Raw genomic sequence first — 18,137 nt, 5'->3', positions numbered from 1 at the left:
CAGTAGCCACTCGAACAGGAAAAGCCTCCAGGGAGCCTCAGGTCCCATGAACTTTCAAGGTGTAAGCTTAGAACCTTTGGATTGGGCAATAAAGCTGGAGGGACAAAAAGGAGCCATTTGTTTGCTAGGGACTAGATGAGCATCCGGGCTTCCCATTCGATAGAGCTAGCTGAGGAGAGGCTGCCTGACCCTCTGCCTACTCTGGCCCCCTGGGGTAGAGAGTACAGAGTCAGGAGCAAGTTAATCAGTGGTCTATCCCAGTGTCCTAGGACAGGACAGCCACCTCAGGGCATCTTGGGTACATAAAGGCCACTCAGAGGAAGCCACCCTAGCTCTTCTTCCCCGAGGATTCTCCACAGTGCTGTAGGCTCTGCTGGTTAGCTTGCTCCTTTACCTCCTTGGAGTGTCCCTAGGCTGGGCTCAGGTCACCTGTGGAGGTTAAAATTAATAAAAAGGAATTGTGGAGACCGAAAAATGCAGGCCCGTTTCCACCTTGTCTGACAGTCGAAGAGTTTGGAGATTTGACAAGCATAGTTGTACATCCTAGCTCAGGAGGTGATTGTTTGGTTCTTTTGAAGTTAAGATAGCTCAATGCCATCCTGACAGGTGGTCAGGAAGTGCAGATGTGATGGTCGGGATGTGCAGATGTGATGGTCGGGATGTGCAGATGTGATGGTCTGGATGTGCAGATGTGATGGTTGGGATGTGCATATGTGGTGGTCGGGATGTGCAGATGTGATGGTCGGGATGTGCAGATGTGATGGTCGGGATGTGCAGATGTGATGGTCTGGATGTGCAGATGTGATGGTTGGGATGTGCATATGTGGTGGTCGGGATGTGTAGAGGTGATGGTCGGGATGTGCAGATGTGATGGTCAGGATGTGCAGGTGTGGTGGTCAGGATGTGCAGGTGTGATGGTCAGGAAGTGCAGGTGTGATGGTCGGGATGTGCAGATGTGATGGTTGGGATGTGCAGATGTGATGGTTAGGATATGCAGATGTGATGGTTGGGATGTACAGATGTGATGGTCAGAATGTGCAGATGTGGTATTCAGGACGTACAGATGTGATGGTCAGGATGTGCATATGTGGTGGTCAGGATATGCAGATGTGCTTCTTCTCTTTCTTTGTAACTATGTGGTCACCTAGGAAAGGGCGGTCTTCAGCGTACATGACCTAGAGTATGTGACTTGGGGTACCTCGTTACCTAGACAACAACCCTACCCATCTTTGTCCCTGCCCATCTACGCTCAAGACCTTCCTTGCCTACCCTTAGTCCGCACACCACAGATGTTTCCTGATGGTGCACAAAAGACGCATCAGCTGGCAGCCCAAGTAGGCTTGCACCCATTTCAGGTGAATGCTGCCTCCAAGCCTGCTCAGGGCTGCAGGAGCCAGGACACTGAAGACGCAGACTGGTCACATAAGCCAGAGTTACCCTACAGACGACAAACCAGGACAGACGTGCCAGAGGCCACCCTTTGGCTGTCTAGGCCAGGTGAGGGAAGACACACAGGAGACTATTAGTAGCTGAGGTGGAGAAGGGGCAAAGGTGTGCAGGAGACCTTCTTCTCAACTGACCAGTGTGTCGGTGCACTGACATAGGTGAGTGCCCCCAGAGTTCCCTCCCCAAACCCCACCCTAACCTAGAACTGCATTGGGGGTGATCTCTGGTATGGAGAAGACAGGAAGGCCTGGTCACCATAGCTTCAGGCAGTTCCCCTAGCCCACTACACCTCACCCTCACCATCAGTCATGCTTGGGGAATGGCTACACCTGCTGCTTCTTCTGCAGCCAGAGATCCAGACACCCGGGAGAACAGTTGCTGTGCTGTCTATGAGCTGGACCGTTTCCCAAAGAGCTCCTGGTCTCTCTCTATAGTTCCCAAGCACAGTAAATGTCTGATGAAACTGGCAGAAGCGGTGTTTCACAGGGGAAGGCAGAGAGTGGGTGATGAGAGGCAAGGATTCATCTGAGGCTCCCAACCACTGAGCTGGCTCCCTCAGGGCAGTGCCTGCAGGGTTGGGTGCAGGGAAAGGGTGGAACCCTGGTTCTGCAGGAGGAAGACCCAAGCAGGCCTGAGGGTCCTTCTTGGATCCTGTAGTCTCCAGCATGCAACCTAAGGGCAGTACTGCTGGCTTAGCTGCCCTGAAGCTCCTAGCCTGGGACTGCAATTACATGTGGCAAGCCATACCCACCCTGCCTCATGTGTGCCCTGGGAGCCACTGCAGACAGATTCGACCTTCAAGTATCTCAAATACAAGGCTGTTGAGATGTCTTAGATGGTAACAGTATTTGCTGACTTGTCTCACACCCTGACTTTGATTCCTGGGACCCAAGGATGGAAGAAGAGAACCAACTCCCGCAAGTTACCTCTGCCCTCCACATGCACACCACAGCACACATGATAAAATAAACAAACACGTAAAACAGTAATAATAAGGGCAATGATTGGAAGGTTCCCAGCATTGAGCTCTGGGCTCTGCTTACATGTGTATACATGTGCATTTACACATACATGTGTTCACTTGGATACATACAACACACACAAAAAGGCAAGAGTACTTCTGCTGTGCTTATACAGGACAGTGTAGTCCTGTTTATTTAATCTTTCATGCATGTGCTTGGGCCCTGTTGTCTATATGAGCCAAGCAGGTGCCTGAGGTCCTCTGGCTTCGGTCTTTCTCACTAGGTTTACTAGTGTGTACCACTGTGCCCTTCAGCGCCACTGTTCTGAAAAGACAAAATTGTTCTGGAAAATTTGAGGGCTCTCTGTAATGTACATGTTCTTCAACATTTAATAAAATTAAATTTTAAAAATGATGATTGTAAATTTGTCAAAATGTTGATAATTCTCCCATCTGGGGATCATTATGTTATTATTTCTGCTTTTTAGTTGGTTTGAAATTTTTCAGTCCAAAAAAGACTATTTTTCCAGACTATTTTTCTTGACTGGGGCTGGGGCTGACTGCGATGAGAGGTCACAGAGAAAATAAGCACGCGCGTGCACACACACACACGCACACACACATGAACACACACATGCACACGTGCACACACACATGTACACGTGCACACACACATACACACACGCACATGCACACACATGCATACACATACACACACTCATATCCATACACACACATTCACACACTTTCGTGTGTGGTCAGTCAACCTCTTTAACACCTCAGTACCTTCTGGTCTCCAGGTCTTGTTCAGTGGTAAGCCCTGTCACTAATATGTAGGCTTGGGGTCTGGACAGTGGGGAAGGGCCTGCTAAGTTGGAAACCTTGCTCCCATCTGCACCCATGGCCACAGCGCCTGCAAGGCTTGGGCAAGGTACAGTCAGCTCACCAAAACCCTGAGTTCCCAACTCCAGAGGTATTTACTGAGAAATACCACCTGAGCTGGGGCTGTCACTTGATTGATGTTCTGTCTGTGGTCATTCAGCCTCACCATAGGTTAAGAGGAGAGACGGAAGGTCTCATAGGCCATGTAGCAACAGAGACAAGTCAGGTCACCTCCATGGACTCCCAAAAGGGTCTACAGTGGGGAAAAGCAGGATGCCCTCTATAGCCTCAAGGACACCATACCCTTCCTCTGGGATTAGGAGCCCTGGTTCCTGGGAGTCCAGCAGCGATCATTCCCTGCTGTTAGCAGTTAGTTCGCTTGTTGTATACTGCACCATCCTAGTATGGCCACAAGGGGCAACCCTCAGCCGGTTCTTCAACCAGAAACAAAATATGCCAAATTACATATAACAGTATTACAAGTTATGTAAAATCTTGCCCTTAATGCTTAAAATCCCTGGGTGCCAATGGGTCTCACCCTAACCAGCGTGGTCTTGACATGTTGGATCTTGATATGCTGCTGCTGGAGTTGGTCTCAAATTCCTTGGTTCGTAGCCGGGTGGTTGTGGCACACGCCTTTAATCCCAGCACTTGGGAGGCAGAAGCACGTGGATCTCTGGGAGTTCAAAGTCAGGCTGGTCTACAGAGCTAGTTCCAGGACAGGCTCCAAAGCTACAGAGAACTCCTGACTCAAAAAACCAACAAAAACAAAACAAAACAAAATTCCTTGGTTCAGTGGGATAGAGAGATAGTTCAATACTTAAGAGTGGTTGTTGCTCTTCCAAAGGACCGGGTTTCAATTCCCAGCACCCATATGGTAACCCACAACTGCCTGTAATTTCAGCTTCAGGGAATCTGACATCCTCTTTTGGATTCACATGTACACAGGCACATACACACACACACACGCACACACACACACACACACACACACACACACACACACAATTTAAAAATTAAAGTACATAAAATATTCCTTAGTTCAGACAGTGACCCTGCTTCCACCCCCAGCATGGTCGGGGGGCCACTGCCATGCACTGCTGTGCCTAGCTCACTGCCTAAGCACTGAAGACACAAAATTAGTAAGCAAACAAAAAACAAAACATACACAAACAAACAAAACCCATAGCCACCACCACAAAACCCCAGCAGCTTCAGAGGAGACTGAGGATCAAATCACTGCAGAATTTAGCAGTTTAGGACAATAAGCTGTCTTATCTCTGGGTCTGATGCAGGCCCTCTAGTGGAAGGGAAGGCAGTGTGCTGTCTCCCCGACTGGTGGCCTCGACAGGACTCTGCATGGCTCTGCCTTCTAGCTCCCTCTCTAGCACTGGCTGGCCTCGCCCTCTGCTAGTCAAAGGCGTCCCCAGCTGCCTTGTGTTGTGGCGAGCAATACAATAGGGTTGGGAGAAATGGCAGCCATCACTTCTGCCATATTCCTGTGAGCAGAAGCAAGACTTTAGGTGCAGCTTCTGGGAGGGGTCATTTGAGGGAGGAAATGCAAGCAGACATCAGGGCTGTTCTAGAGAATCCTAAAACCACAGGGATAAGCGGGGAAGACAAGTAACGACGTGGGAGAGACGGAGAGAGACCTGGGCAGAGCTGAAATGTCCTACAAAGAGCCTCAAGAGGACTCTTTCAAAAGATGCTCTTTCAGCAAAGAGCTAAGGGGAGTTAGTATGTAGTTAGGGGACATAAACAGCCCACACAAAGGCTTTGAGAGTCTCGGCAGGCTGGGCAGAACTAGAAAACAGTGGGAACTGGGGTGTGTTTGGTTGACTACAACCTTCGAATATGTTAGCACAGTTCGCGAAGTCACTAGCTGCTCTCATGGGGCTCTCATTCAGTCATGACAGCCCTCTTACACAGCCTTGGGAAGGCTTCTGCTCCCATCCGGCCATTCAAGCCTCCTTCTGAGCACGCCCTCTGCTGGGCTCCATCCTCTGCCATAGCAGCTCAGACAACATCAGCTCATATCCTGCAGCCCCTGTTGCCGTGTTGGTTATCCATCTCTTCCAACAGATCTCACGTCGAGAGACCTTGTGTTGATCAAAGTGTCCTCAAAGCTAAGGCAGCAGGTAGCACGGGATGGGGGATGGGGTGGGGAGTTCAGATGATGGGAGGGTATCGCATGGAGTAGGGGCGGCTTCACTGTTTGCACTGTCTACCAGACGTACTGCACTCACTCTTGCATTATGGTTTGTTGCAATTCAGCATGGGAAAAGGTGTGTTTGTATCTAAAGTGACATGAAGGGACGAGTGGCTAACAGACCGGAGGCCTCCGGGATCAGTCCACGGGAAATGTTTAGAAAAGAGGACCAGCATTGAAGAGTGGCAGATGTGAGCAGGGTCCCAAGGAGGCACAAGAAATGAGGCCCTGCCAGGCGGTGGTGGCCCACGCCTTTAATACTGGCACTTAGGAGGCAGAGGCAGGCAGATATCTGTGAGTTCGAGGCAGCCTGGTCTACAGAACGAGTTCCAGGACAGTCTCCAAAGCTACACAGAGAAACTCTGTCTCGAAAAGCAAACAAACCAAACCAAAGCCAAAGAGAAAAAAGAAAAAAAAGTGAGGCCCTAATAGATTTCCGCTAGGGTGCAAGGTTGCCAAAGGGCGGAACCCGGTACAGCACTAAGGAGCCGCCTAGAGTTCTAAGTCCCGCCCTCTAGTCCTGTCCCGCTCTAAGCCCCGCCCTCAAGGTACAGCAAGCCCCGCCCACGCTCTAGGCCCCGCCCATTAGTTCGTGCCAACGCGCCGGGCCTCGTCACCGGCAACACTGGCCGCCCTAGGTACCGCCCCGCCCCGCTGCCTCGTCCTTCTGTCTTCCCCGACTCCAGAAGTTCCGCCCCGAGCGGACTCCGTACTTCTGCGCAGGCGCCCTCAACCCACAGCGGGCTAGGTTCCTGCGGCGAAACCGCTTTGTGGCCATGGCCCCTCCGCCGCTGTCCCCACCGCTGTGCGTTCTGCCGCCAGGCTCGGGCCCTCCCCGCTTGGTGTGCTACTGTGAGTCGGAGGACAGCGGAGACGGGGACGGCGGCGGCTTCAACCTCTAGTGAGTGGGGTCTAGGGATGTGGGGTGGGGGAGCGCAGCGGGCGCCGAGCCTGACAGCCCCTCCCGCCCAGTGTGACGGACGCCGCGGAGCTCTGGAGCACCTGCTTCTCGCCTGACAGCCTGGCGACGCTCGTGCGTACCCGCGCTGGGGATGGGAGACATCTGGGAGCCTAGCACCCCTTACGCCCCCACCCTTTGCCTGTGGTCCTAAGAGTATTCCAGGGTTGGGCAGTTTGGAGCGTCTTGTGGGTCCAGGGTCCCAGGCAGGTAGTGACAGTTCCTTGTTCCCAGTAGAAAACCCGATTTGGCCTAAGTGGGACCGAGGACATCCCTTCCCGGTTCAGGTGAGTCCCAGTTAGAGAGGCCATGTGGGTGAGGAACTTGGGGTAGGGTTAACACATGTCCTGTCCATAACACGCTTTTCTCTCTACTTAGGGCAGCATGCCAGCAACAAGCAGTGACTGTAAGCCTGCAAGAGAATAGGGCCTCGATGACCCTTTCAGGGGGCACCTCCGCATTAGCCTTTGACCTCTCCAAGGTGCCCAGCCTAGAGGCAGCCCCTAAGCTCCAGGCTTTAACTCTCAGCTTGGCAGAGCGTGTGTACAACCTAGAGAAGTGGCTGGCAGGTAGGATATACATGGCCACCTGAACCCTCCCTTGGGGACCTGCTTTCGCATACCCTCCTGGCATTGAGTGGGGTGCCCATGCTTTCTCCCGGCTGCAGAAGAGACTAGTCCCAGGAAGAACACCCATCCAGCGGGCCCTCAGTTCTTCTTACCAGGTAAGAGGCGGGCGGGCCTGGCAGGTAGGTTGACTGGGCTTTCTCTGGAGCTGCCTCCCCCAATGCCCCATGTTCTAGAGAGAATCTTTCAGAGTGGACAGAGTTCTGCTCAGGGTTCTTTTGGGTTCAAGATTTCCCTGATCTGATTTTCCGGCAGAACCTGATCACCAGAGAGGCAGCTCTGGACTTGGGGTCAGAAGACGGTGTCCAGGGGAGTCTCTCATCAACCCTGGCTTCAAAAGGTACCTGCCCTTATGTCTTTCCTACCCTGGTCCCCTCCCTTTCCTCTATACATTACATACATTGTCTTCTAGTAAGAAGCCAGCTGGCGGTGTAGACTTCGATGAGACCTGAAGATACAGCAGAACCTGTGGCCTTGCCAGAAGCCTGTCTACAAGGAAAGGGGTAGATCCAAGACGCCCACCAACCAGAGAAAGCCACTGCTTAACTTCCACTGACTGGTCTTAATGTTGGGGAGGAGTGCCTCTCAGCCCTCCCTTGTTAAATAAACTGCTCTCTTGGGTAGAAATGCTAGGCCAGACTCGACTGGTGAGGAACTGCCTTGGGGAGGAAGCCAGAGAAGGGCCTTTTGATGTGGGGCCCCAGGGTGCAAACAGATGCGCCAGGCTCTGTGCACCCAGGAGGCTCTCCTGGCTGGGTCTAGGGTAGAGCTTTCTTAGACTGTCTATGTTGTTTCTGCATGGCCAGCCCAGAAGCTGAAAAGGTCCCTGCCTGGTAGGGCTAGGACTCCATAAGGCTTGGAGTGCTGCCCCACACTTCTAAGCTCCACCCACGCAGGGCAGGTCACACCTGTCCTGTACAAAGATGCACAGAGGGCTTGTCTTGGAGAAGATGCATGTTTGGAAGGCGCCCACAGAGCATCAGATGGTGGAAGCCCCTCATAGGAGGAGATGGGGCTGACCCGCAGTCCGTGGTGGGGCTAAGGAATGTAGGCCTGCCCCCACCCGCCTGGCCGAGATCCCGGAGGCTGAGCTCCACCGAGCTCTTCTCCCCACCCTTCTTGGCCATCCAGGGCACCCCGCCTAGCTCTGGCCTGACTGGTTTGGGAGACTAATCCAGTCCCCTAGATCTCTGCCGGCCCCAGGCCTTTGAGCCAGCACCATGGAGGAGGAGGAGGAGCTGTGCCTTGCCTGCTGGACTCTCCTGCCCCGTCATTTTAGGCTGTCATCTTGAACTGTGTTTCTCACCGTGGGGTTGGGCTGGCGTAATTGTGGGCCTCTGGCCACTTGGATGTTCAGGACACGCTTACTTGGGGCAGAGATGCCTTTATAGGCCGCAAAGGAGCATATGGAGTTAGGGGGCTAACGGGGGTGCACAGCAGGCCGGTAAGCTGCCAGAATCTCTGCACTGTGGGGACATGTGTACTTGAACTCCTTCTCCTGCAGCGCGCTGTCCAGGTAGCGACGGACAGCACCCAGGTCCTCAGGGATGGGCATCTGGCGGAAGTGTGCACACACGGTCTGTGGGTAGAATAGTGTGATGAGGACCTCACGTGACGGCCCTTCTCCCCACACCTACCAGCTGGCGCCCCACTCACATCCACAATGTGCAGCTTGGGCAGCAGGCTGCAGTCAGCCAGTGTGAACTGGTCACCATCCAGGAATCGGCGCCGGGACTCAGGAAGCTGTGGCTCCTGTGCCAGCTCATGGTCTAGTGGGGTGCGCAGGTAGGCGTCCAGCCTGGTCAGGGCCCGGAGCAGCTGCTGACGCAGGGCTTGGGAGCAATGGCACAGTAGGGACTTAAGCTTGGCCTTGGGTAACCCTCCTGCCTGTCAGGGCTGGGCTGGCTCTCACCATTGTCCTGTGTAGGCACTGGGTTCTTGATGAAGGCAGAAAACTTGTGGAAGATGTCATTTCCTGCTGTGTTGGACTCCCGGTACCTAGGTGCCAGGCTAGGGAAGCTGTAGGTGGCAGTGGTTTGAGAACTCCAGTCAGATCCTCACACCATGTCTCAACACACCCTTCCTAAGCATTCTCCCAAGCGTCCCCCAGGGAGTCCCATCCTTGCTTTGCTGCCCTGTCAGGTGCTCACTCAGGGGGCCTCAGCGTCGCCTCCAGAAACTCCTCAATCTGCAGCGTGTCCGTCTTGACATCCCCGTCATAGAGCAAGATGGGCAGCTGCGAGCCTGGCGCGAAGTCCTTCAGCACATCCAGTGCCCTGTGGACACCAGGCAGAGAAGGGAGGTGGCTGGCCCGAGGTGGGCAGAAGCCAGGGAGGGGTCCAGGGCTGTGTCTCACCTTCGTGTGTCCACTGTGGTGAGTGTAAAGGGCACACCCTTGAGGAGTAGGACCATGAAGAGCCGCTGACAGGAAGGGCAGTGTCCTACACTCTCGCCATCTTCGCTGGCCTGGGTGGGTGGAGCAGGGGTGTTGGGCTGGGAGCAGACCCAGGAATCCTGACACCTGGCTGGGTGGGAACCTGCCTCCCACTGCCATTGGCTCTGGAGGCACGCTAGGACTCTGGCCTGGTTGGGCCTGGCATCTACAAGAGTGTAGAGAGGGCCCTTGACCTGAGCCCTGGTATGGGGAAAGCAGGGGAAGCCAGGAACTTGGAGGCAGGTAGGGACAGGGCCTGAACTTAGGGTCCTGCCACAACCTTTTCTTCCAGCACCAGGGAGTTCAAGTCACAGACTGGCTGCAGGGTGGGGTAGGCCAGAGAGTCTTCTAGGTGATTAACCCACACAACTAGGTATTGAGGCTCTCAACTCAGCTCAGGGAAGTAGCCAAAGAGGAGCCCAGGACCTGCCTGCACTCAGATCTGAGCTCTGGCCTGAGAGCCAATGGAGCTATCCGGCAATACTCCCTCCTGGCACATGAACTTGAATCTCTAGATAAATGTCTGGTGCAAGCTACCGGATTGACAGCTCCCCACCATGGGGCTTTCTCCCAGAGCTGGGCCAGGTCTAGGGTTTAAAGACCCAGGCTATCTGATCCCCCTCCCATATGGAAACTCCACCCCCAGGCTGCCTGACTCTGTTCAGCCCTGTGTGGGGCAGCTTCAGCCCAACACGGGGACGGGGGGGGGGGTGGAGAGGGGGCACCCCTAGGAAGACCCACCCCTTAGCCTACACAAGAGCACAGAACATCCCGTCCAGCCCGGCCTGCCCAGAACCTTCACAAACAGCTGGAGCTTGGTGGTTTCGGCCATGGTAGGAGTTGAGGCATCTGGCAGCAGTACAGGGCACAGCACAGGGTGTGCCTTGGGAGCTCTTTAAGTCTCCCTGAATGCTCCACCCTCCACAGTCAGTGGGCCCGCCCCACAGAGCCACCTAGGCAGCAGATAGGTTGTCAGGGCAGAGCCAGCTGTCTGTATAAGACCAGGGTGTCCCTGCTTAACAGTGACCACAGGGAACCTGAGTCTCAGGACTGGCGGTGAGTATAGGAAGCTGACTCACAGTAGAAGCCTTAGTGTGGTTGTGATGGGACCAGCAAGGTGAATACAGACGGGAGAGGAGAGACAGGCACTGGGGACTACTAGCCTGGGAGGGACAGCTCTGAACTGGAGCTGCCTCTGCAGGACATCTCCATTGTCCAGTCCTTATCCCAGGAAGCCAGGGAGTAGGGATGAGTGGGAAATGCCCCATCTGTGTGATAAGCCGTTCAGGACCTCCGACAAAGCCCAGTTAGGTAGGGCCCTCTGCCCTCAGGGCGGGCCCACATTCCTGACATGTTCATGGCTGGCCAGCTGATAAACCTGGTTTTGGTGTTTAACCCAGCTGGGCAGAGGACTCCATGCCACCATCCTGTCCACGCAGCCTCAGAGTGGGTTTCCTGCTCTTAACCTTCAGACGGCACCAGCAAGGGTTAGCTACCTGCTGGCGGAGGAGCTGGGGATGTGGTCCTCGCGGGAAGAAAAAGGCCAGGGTGATCTGACCCCACCAGGCACACACCTGCTGCTCCCTCAGGCTTTCCGAGCCCACTGGGGTCCACAGCGCAAGCTGCCTTGCATTCTTTGTGTCTCTGCCTGCGTTTGCTATCGGGCAGCCAGCCCTCCAGACTTGGTCTTCAGAACGTGTGCTCAAAGGACTGGCTCTGCCCATGGCTAAGGCCAGGACCTGGTGATTGCTTCCCCTTCTCTGGTAGGTTGGTGCCATTCAGGCTGGGTAGTGTAGCCAAGGTGGCTCCATACCTGCCCACTCGCCTGCTCTCATGCCTCTGGCCAGTGTCTTAGCTGTCCCAGGCGCCCCCCTTCCTTAGCCCTGTCTGGTCACTTCCCAGGCCTCAGTGGAGCTCCCAGACAGGTAGAATGCAGCTCTGACATCCGTGGGGCTTGAATCTGTGCCAATTTCTCCTCCGACTCTCGCCTTAACTCCTTGAGCCATATTTTGGCTTCTCACTGACATGGCCGGCTTTTTGCTTTGTGGTTTTACAGATCAGCACTGTAGCCCCTGAAGCCTTTCCCAACTGCCAGTGGTCACCGGACATGCCCTGAGTTTAACTATTTCTGCAAAGCTGCCCTTTATAAATGCACGAGAAAAGGTGAAGTGGAGAAAAAGAAGCAAACACATCTCAAGAAACAAGGCAGAGTAGAGTGATGCAGGCTCTACTGCGACGAGCAGAGCTGTGGACATGTCCTGCATCAGCCATGGGTGGGAGGAGTCATTAGGGTTCTGCTCTCATGCTCACAGACACGGGGATTGTTGCTACATCACTGAACTGTGCCCCTCACAGGGAATAGGATAGAAGATGGCCCACATGTGCATGCCCACAAAGTCTGGTGTTACAGGGTTGTTGTGTTTCCCCCAAAGCTTCATGTATTGGAATCTTAATCCTCAGGACCTATAATGTCCTTAATGAGACAATCAAATTGAAAATGAGACCATTCAGTAGGCTCTAATTCAATGTGACTATGTCCTTTCAAAAGGAGAAATGTTGTAGCTCAGGTATTTTCTAGTGGTAGAGAGCCTGCCTGGGGTTTGATTTTTCAGCATCGTAAAGGGGGCAGGGAAGATTTGAACACAGAGACAGGCTCACAGAACATCCTGTGAACATGATGGCAGAGGAGGGCAGGATGACACACCTATGCTCCGAGGATGATGGAAGACTGCCCAGCAAAGTCCAGGAGCCATGGAAGGCGTGAAACACATCTTTCCTCAGGCTTTTAGTGGAGCCAGCCTGCCCTAACCCCAGTCTCTCTTCTCATTGTATGGCAACCACAGCAAACCAACAGGAAAACACAGAGAACTGACAAAGAGCATCATTAGCACGCGAGTTTATGAGCTGCTGTGGGCCCATGCTGAGCTGGAGACACCTGTCGGCAACTTCCGACAGGTACACGCCAACTTTTGCTCTGTTCAGACACCATGTGCACTTGTGTAGCTTGTAAATAGTTTATTGATTTATTTTGTTTTAAGATATCTGTTTATGGGGCTGGAGAGATGGCTCAGTGGTTAAGAGCATTGCCTGCTCTTCCAAAGGTCCTGAGTTCAATTCCCACCAACCACATGGTGGCTCACAACCATCTGTAATGGGGTCTGGTGCCCTCTTCTGGCCTTCAGGCACACATGCAGAAAGAATATTGTATGCATAGTAAATAAATAAATATTTTTTAAAAAGATATCTGTTTATTTGGTTTTTTGAGATAGGGTTTCTCTGTGTACCTCTGGCTGTCCTGGAACTCTCTTTGTAGACCAGGCTGGTCTCAAACCCAGGTAGATCCAATCCACCTGCCTCTGCCTCCTGAGTGATGGGAATAAAGGCATGAGCCATTGTGCCCAATAGTTGTAAACATTTTAAAGGAATGAGAAAAGCAGCCAGGCCTGGTGATGGCTAAGGCAGGAGGATGATAAATCCTGCCAGAGGGCTGTGTGAGGCTTTGCCTCAAACAGAGAAACACAGTAAAAGGATTGGATACAGCCAGCTCAGAGGTAGAGCAATTCCTCAACGTGTGGGGCCCTTCAATCCCAACTCCACCAGTACCCCACTTTCCAAAAGATGTAATGCCACCCACCTTAACTGACCCCATGACTTAACCAGACCATAGGACCTTGTCCAGAAATCTCTACTACATACAGAATACCTTCTAGGTGCTGCTAGACCCAAGACTGGCTCATGTCTCCCTGCTGTACCAGACTCCCTGATACAATCAAGATTGTCTCTTATACAAATCTTGTTGCTGTACAAAGTTTCAACCTTTTCTTTTTTTTTAAAGATATGGTCTCATGTAACCCAGGCTGGCCTTGAACTCCTGATCCTCCTCCCTTCACTTTTCAAGTGCTGAGATTATAGGTGTCACCATACCTGGCCCCCAACAGCTCTGTTTTGAAGGAGACACAAACTTGCTAGGGATTAGGGTGCAGGGGCTAGGGCACATTTGAGTATCAGTAGGGATGTGCTCAGATACTTTTGAGTTCTGCCTGTAGAAAATACCTAGGTGTGATTCCAGGATCCTTGATCTCCCCAAAGGGCTCTACCATGTCATGTCTCCCCAGAATTCATGTGTTGAAACCCTCATAGCCATGGTAAAGGGTTAGGAGGTGGGGCTTATCAGAGCCAATTTGAGTGTAAGCCTTCATGAGTAGGATCTGTAATCTAACCAAGGAGACCTGCCAGGATCCCACATAGAGAATTCTGGTCTTAGACTCCTAGTCTCCAGAACTATGAAGAATTCATGTATTGTTCATGGGCCCCCAGCCCTCTGAGCTGCTAGAGAAGCCCAGAGGGGAAGAGAGGAAGAGCTGTCGTATGTATATGGTCCAGAAAGCAGAGGCAGCTCAGAGCAGAACAAAGGGACACAGGCCAGGCCAAGCCAGGCATGGTGGTGTCTGCCTATAACCCCAGAATTTAGGAAACAGGCAGCCTGGGCTACCCACAAAGATCCTGTCTCAAAAACAAGCAACAACAAAAAGTAATGGCCACCAAGAGATGAATGAGTGGTCAAAAGAAATTGCATTCAAACACAACTCTAACAACCCTCCTTTGACCCCTGGAGCCCATGGTTGAAGGAGAACCAACTCCGAAATCATGGCATGTGTAGGCCCAGACACACACACACACACACACACACACACACACACACACACTTATATTCTTCCTCTCTCTCAACTCTGAAATCATGGCACATACAGGCCTAAACACACACACATATTTTCTTCTTCTCTCTCTCTCTCTCTCTCTCTCTCTCTCTCTCTTCTAGACACACACATTCATATTCTCTCTTCTCTCTCTGTCTCAGTCTCTGTCTCTCTCTCTCTCACACACACACACACAAATAATAAGGAAAAATTATAAGTGCATAGGCCCACAATTTTTAAAGCAGAGGGGACTCTGAGAATGTCAACTAACACGTAGAAAATGAAATGGTCACCAGCCCTGGGCAATAGGCTATTACCTCATTGTCTCACTGCTAGAGGTGAGACATTGGCCAAGCGGTGGTGTACATCTTTAATCCCAGCACTTGGGAGGCAGAGGCAGGCGTATTTCTGTGAGTTCGAGGCCAGCCTGGTCTACAAAAAGAGTTCCAGGACAGGAGGGGCTATACAGAGACACCCTGTCTCGGAAAAAAAAATGATAGAACTTTTGGGGCTGGAGAGATGGCTCAATGGTTAAGAGCACTGACTACTCTTCTGGAGGACCTGGGTTCAATTCTCAGAACCCACATGGCAGCTCACAACTGTCTATAATTACAGTTACAGGGGACCCAATACCCATGGCAAAACACTTATACACATGAAAATAAAAAGTAAAACAGGGAGGGAGGGAGGGAGGGAGGGAGGGAGGGAGGGAGGGAGGGAGGGAGGGGGATGGGGTGTGTGTGTGTGTGTGTGTGTGTGTGAGAGAGAGAGAGAGAGAGAGAGAGAGAGAGAGAGAGAGAGAGAGAATCCCCCAGTGGGAAGCTGGAACTATGCTTCAGAATAGGCTGTCATCTGCCACCATGATCAGGACTCCTGGCTGTGGGCGTGTCACAGCCCACACTATTCCTCCCAAAGACGTCCAGCTGCCGCTGACCCAGGAAATAATCAGATCCACCCAGATCTCAGCACTGACCAAACCTGTCCTGGCTGAGGGGCAGGAAGAAAAAGGTGAGAGACTGTCAGACATGCCTGTAGTATAAGAAACTACAGCTCTAGCTGAGCGGTGGTGGTGCACCTTTAATCCCAGGAGAATCCTTTTTTTTTTTTTTTTTCGAGACAGGGTTTCTCTGCAGCTTTTTTAGAGCCTGTCCTGGAACTAGCTCTTGTAGACCAGGCTGGCCTTGAACTCACAGAGATCCGCCTGCCTCTGCCTCCCGAGTGCTGGGATTAAAGGCGTGCGCCACCACCACCCGGCTCCCAGGAGAATCTTTGTGAGTTCAAGACCAGCCTGGTCTACAGAGCAAGCTCCAGGACAGGCTCCAAAGCTACAGAGAAACCCTGTCTCGAAAACCAAGGAAAACCAAGAAAAAGGAAAAGGAAAGAAAAGACAACTCTTAACTGGTCCTAGAGGCAGGAGATTTTCTTTTTTTCTTTCCTGTTTTTGATTTTAGACAGAGTCTTCTGCAGCCCACAGCCTCCTTGAACCCCCATCCTCCTCTGAGTGCTGGGGCTACAGGTATTACCACCGAACCTAATGTGCTGGTTAGTGACAAAAGCCAGGGTCATCTAGGAAGAGGACACTCAATTCAGAAAACACCTCCATTAGACTGGCCTGTAGGCAAATTTGTGGGACATTTTCTTGATTCCTGGTTGATATAAGAGAGGGTGCCCAGCCCACTGTGGTGATGCTATCCCCGGGCAGGTGGTCCTAGATCATATAAAAAAGCAGGCTGGGGCTGGAGAGATGGCTGAGTGGTTAAGAGCACTGACTGCTCTTCCAGAGGACCTGGGTTCAATTCCCAGCACCCACATGGCAGGGGATCTGACACCTTCACACCAATGCACATAAAATAAAGTTAAATAAACCATAAAAAATATTTTTTTTTAAAAAAAAGCAGGCTGAGCAAACCACGGAAAGCAAGCCAGGAAGCTTGTCCCTCGATGGCCTCTGCTTCAGTTCCTGCCTGCAGGTTTCTGCCTTGGCTTCCCAAAATGACAAACAGATGAAATAAACCTTTTCACCCCCAAGTTCTTTTTGGTCGTGGTGCTTACCACAGACAGCCGCAGGAAGCAAACTGGGCCACCTTGCTGCTCTTTCCTGTTTGACACTGCATCCTACGAAGCTCATTTCTTCACCATGGTATTTCGCTAATACCAGATTGAAAATGGCAGAAAGATAGTCCCTCAGTATCCTGACTGCAGGCCAGGCTACCTCCAGTGACCATGGAGTTGGCGGGCGCTGGGTCACTGTTCGGCTGGTTGATGGGTGATTTGGGACAAAGTAAGGGTCAGGGCAATAGTGAATGCCCTGTAGCCCTGCAGGCTGCACACATGGCTGCCCTGACTGGCCTCCCAGCCTGCGGCCTGCAGCTGCTCTTACAGAAGAAGCTCCTGATCACTGGCCACCCAGACACTTCTGTTCCTTCTAGGCCTGCTCAGCTCCTCAGTCTACTGGGCTTGAGGTGGGGAAGGTGGTAGCTTCACAGCTCCTGTGTCCTGGAGCGTTTAATAGCTAACATAGGAAATGCCTCAGACTGGGGTGTCAGCACTGTGTCCTTGTCCCCAGAGAGACGTCCTTGCACTCGGGGGAGAGGGGCAGCTGCGAGTTTCTGGGCTGCTACTTACTTTCTGATGGGTTAGCACAAGAACGGTGCTTACAGATTGTGCCAACAACCATAGGTTAGGCATGGTGGTGCACGCACGCCTTTAATCCCAGCACGCAGGAGGCAGAGGCAGGCGGGTGGATCTCTGTGAGTTCGAGGCCAGCCAGGCCTACAGATCAAGTCCCAGGAAAGCCAAGCTCCACAGAGAAACCCTGTCTTGAAAAGACAACAAGAAAAAGAGTGTTCCAAATCATGAGCTTGTGCAGAGGGCCCAGGGTGCACACTGTTCTTTTCTAGCAACTGTTCTGGAAGCTTCAAAGATAGTAGGGTACACCTTAGGGTTGTCACAAATTCAGAAGCTTAAAGCAGTTCATCCAAATTCATGCCCTGTCTTCAGGACAGGAATTAGTGGACTTCACTGACTCCTGGGGACGAGGCTCTGGATTCTCTTTTGGAATTCAGGATCTGTGTGTGTGTGTGTGTGTGTGTGTGTGTGTGTGTGTGTGTAGTCATCCTCAGGTGCCTGCCACACTTCCTGTTGTGTTGACGGTATTACAGATTGACCCTCAGGATCTCTGTTTGTGTGTGTATAGTCATTCTCAGGTCCCGCCACACTTCCTGTTGTGTTGACGGTACTGCAGATTGAACCCAGAACCTCAAGCATCCTAGGCAGGTGCTCGATCACTGAACCATGTCCCCAACCCCCCTTTTCCTTGTTATTTTGAGATAGGGTCTCACAACGTAGCTCTGGCTGGCCTGAACCCGTTATGTAAACCAGGCTGGCCTCAAACTCATATAGATCTCCCTGCCTCTGACTCCTGAGTGCTGGAATTAAATGTATGCGCCACCATGCCCAGTTTGCTTTGTGAAGCAGGGTCTTTGTAAGATGTCTAGGATAGCCTTGACTCATTGTGTAGACCAGAACTTCCAATTCTGCTTCAGCACCCCGAGCTGGGATTACAGACCTATGCCAAAAGCCCAGGATTTTAGGTTTGCTTCTTAAAATTTTATTCTATCTCTATCTATCTATCTATCTATCTATCTATCTATCTATCTATCTATCTATCTATCTATCATCTATCTATCTATCATCTATCTATTTATCTATCTATCTGGTTTTTCACGGCAGGGTTTCTTTGTGTATGGCTGTCCTGGAACTCACTCTGTAGACCAGGCTGGCCTAAGACTCAAGAGATCTGCCTGCCTCTGGCTCCTCAGTGCTGGAATCAACGGCATGTGCCACCACTCTCCAGCCTAAAATTCATTTTTAATTGTGTGTGTGTGTGTGTGTGTGGGTGTGTGTGTGATATGTACGCGTGCC

The 18,137-nt window shown here is 52.1% G+C and overlaps 2 protein-coding genes across 5 annotated transcripts; one reads left to right on the top strand and one right to left on the bottom strand.

Moving 5' to 3' along the window:
• The first annotated feature begins 6,181 nt into the window (after positions 1-6,181).
• Positions 6,182-7,714, top strand: Paxx (PAXX non-homologous end joining factor). 4 transcript variants are annotated; one of them, XM_038337399.1, is made up of 7 exons: positions 6,182-6,399; positions 6,471-6,531; positions 6,694-6,743; positions 6,835-7,025; positions 7,124-7,180; positions 7,338-7,422; positions 7,499-7,714. In XM_038337399.1, the coding sequence occupies exons 1-7, from the start codon at positions 6,275-6,277 to the stop codon at positions 7,515-7,517; spliced, it is 588 nt and encodes a 195-aa protein (XP_038193327.1). In that variant the 5' UTR covers positions 6,182-6,274; the 3' UTR covers positions 7,518-7,714. The 4 variants fall into 4 exon arrangements, with proteins under 4 accessions (XP_038193327.1, XP_038193326.1, XP_038193324.1 ...); XM_038337398.1 differs by having other exon boundaries at positions 7,335-7,422; XM_038337396.1 differs by having other exon boundaries at positions 6,184-6,399; positions 7,335-7,422; positions 7,495-7,714.
• A 656-nt stretch (positions 7,715-8,370) lies between these two features.
• Positions 8,371-10,348, bottom strand: Clic3 (chloride intracellular channel 3). The gene is made up of 6 exons (XM_038337888.1): positions 10,313-10,348; positions 9,439-9,548; positions 9,233-9,358; positions 8,995-9,101; positions 8,739-8,914; positions 8,371-8,661 (listed from the first exon to the last, which is right to left on the bottom strand). The coding sequence occupies exons 1-6, from the start codon at positions 10,346-10,348 to the stop codon at positions 8,503-8,505; spliced, it is 714 nt and encodes a 237-aa protein (XP_038193816.1). The 3' UTR covers positions 8,371-8,502.
• Positions 10,349-18,137: the final 7,789 nt, after the last annotated feature.

Source organism: Arvicola amphibius, chromosome 7 (assembly GCF_903992535.2).
Source record: "Arvicola amphibius chromosome 7, mArvAmp1.2, whole genome shotgun sequence".
Lineage (NCBI taxonomy): Eukaryota > Metazoa > Chordata > Mammalia > Rodentia > Cricetidae > Arvicola > Arvicola amphibius.
The sequence above is the reverse complement of the archived record's forward strand: the minus strand, read 5'-3'. Positions and strand labels throughout refer to the sequence as shown.

Coding starts and splice junctions, on each gene's coding strand:
- Paxx (XM_038337396.1), top strand. CDS start 6,275: ATGGCCCCTCCGCCGCTGTCCCCACCGCTGTGCGTTCTGCCGCCAGGC. Junction 6,744..6,834: donor GACATCCCTTCCCGGTTCAG/GTGAGTCCCAGT, acceptor CTCTCTACTTAG/GGCAGCATGCCAGCAACAAG. Junction 7,026..7,123: donor CCTAGAGAAGTGGCTGGCAG/GTAGGATATACA, acceptor TCCCGGCTGCAG/AAGAGACTAGTCCCAGGAAG.
- Clic3 (XM_038337888.1), bottom strand. CDS start 10,348: ATGGCCGAAACCACCAAGCTCCAGCTGTTTGTGAAG. Junction 9,359..9,438: donor ACCACAGTGGACACACGAAG/GTGAGACACAGC, acceptor TGGTGTCCACAG/GGCACTGGATGTGCTGAAGG. Junction 8,662..8,738: donor CCAAGCTGCACATTGTGGAT/GTGAGTGGGGCG, acceptor TTCTACCCACAG/ACCGTGTGTGCACACTTCCG.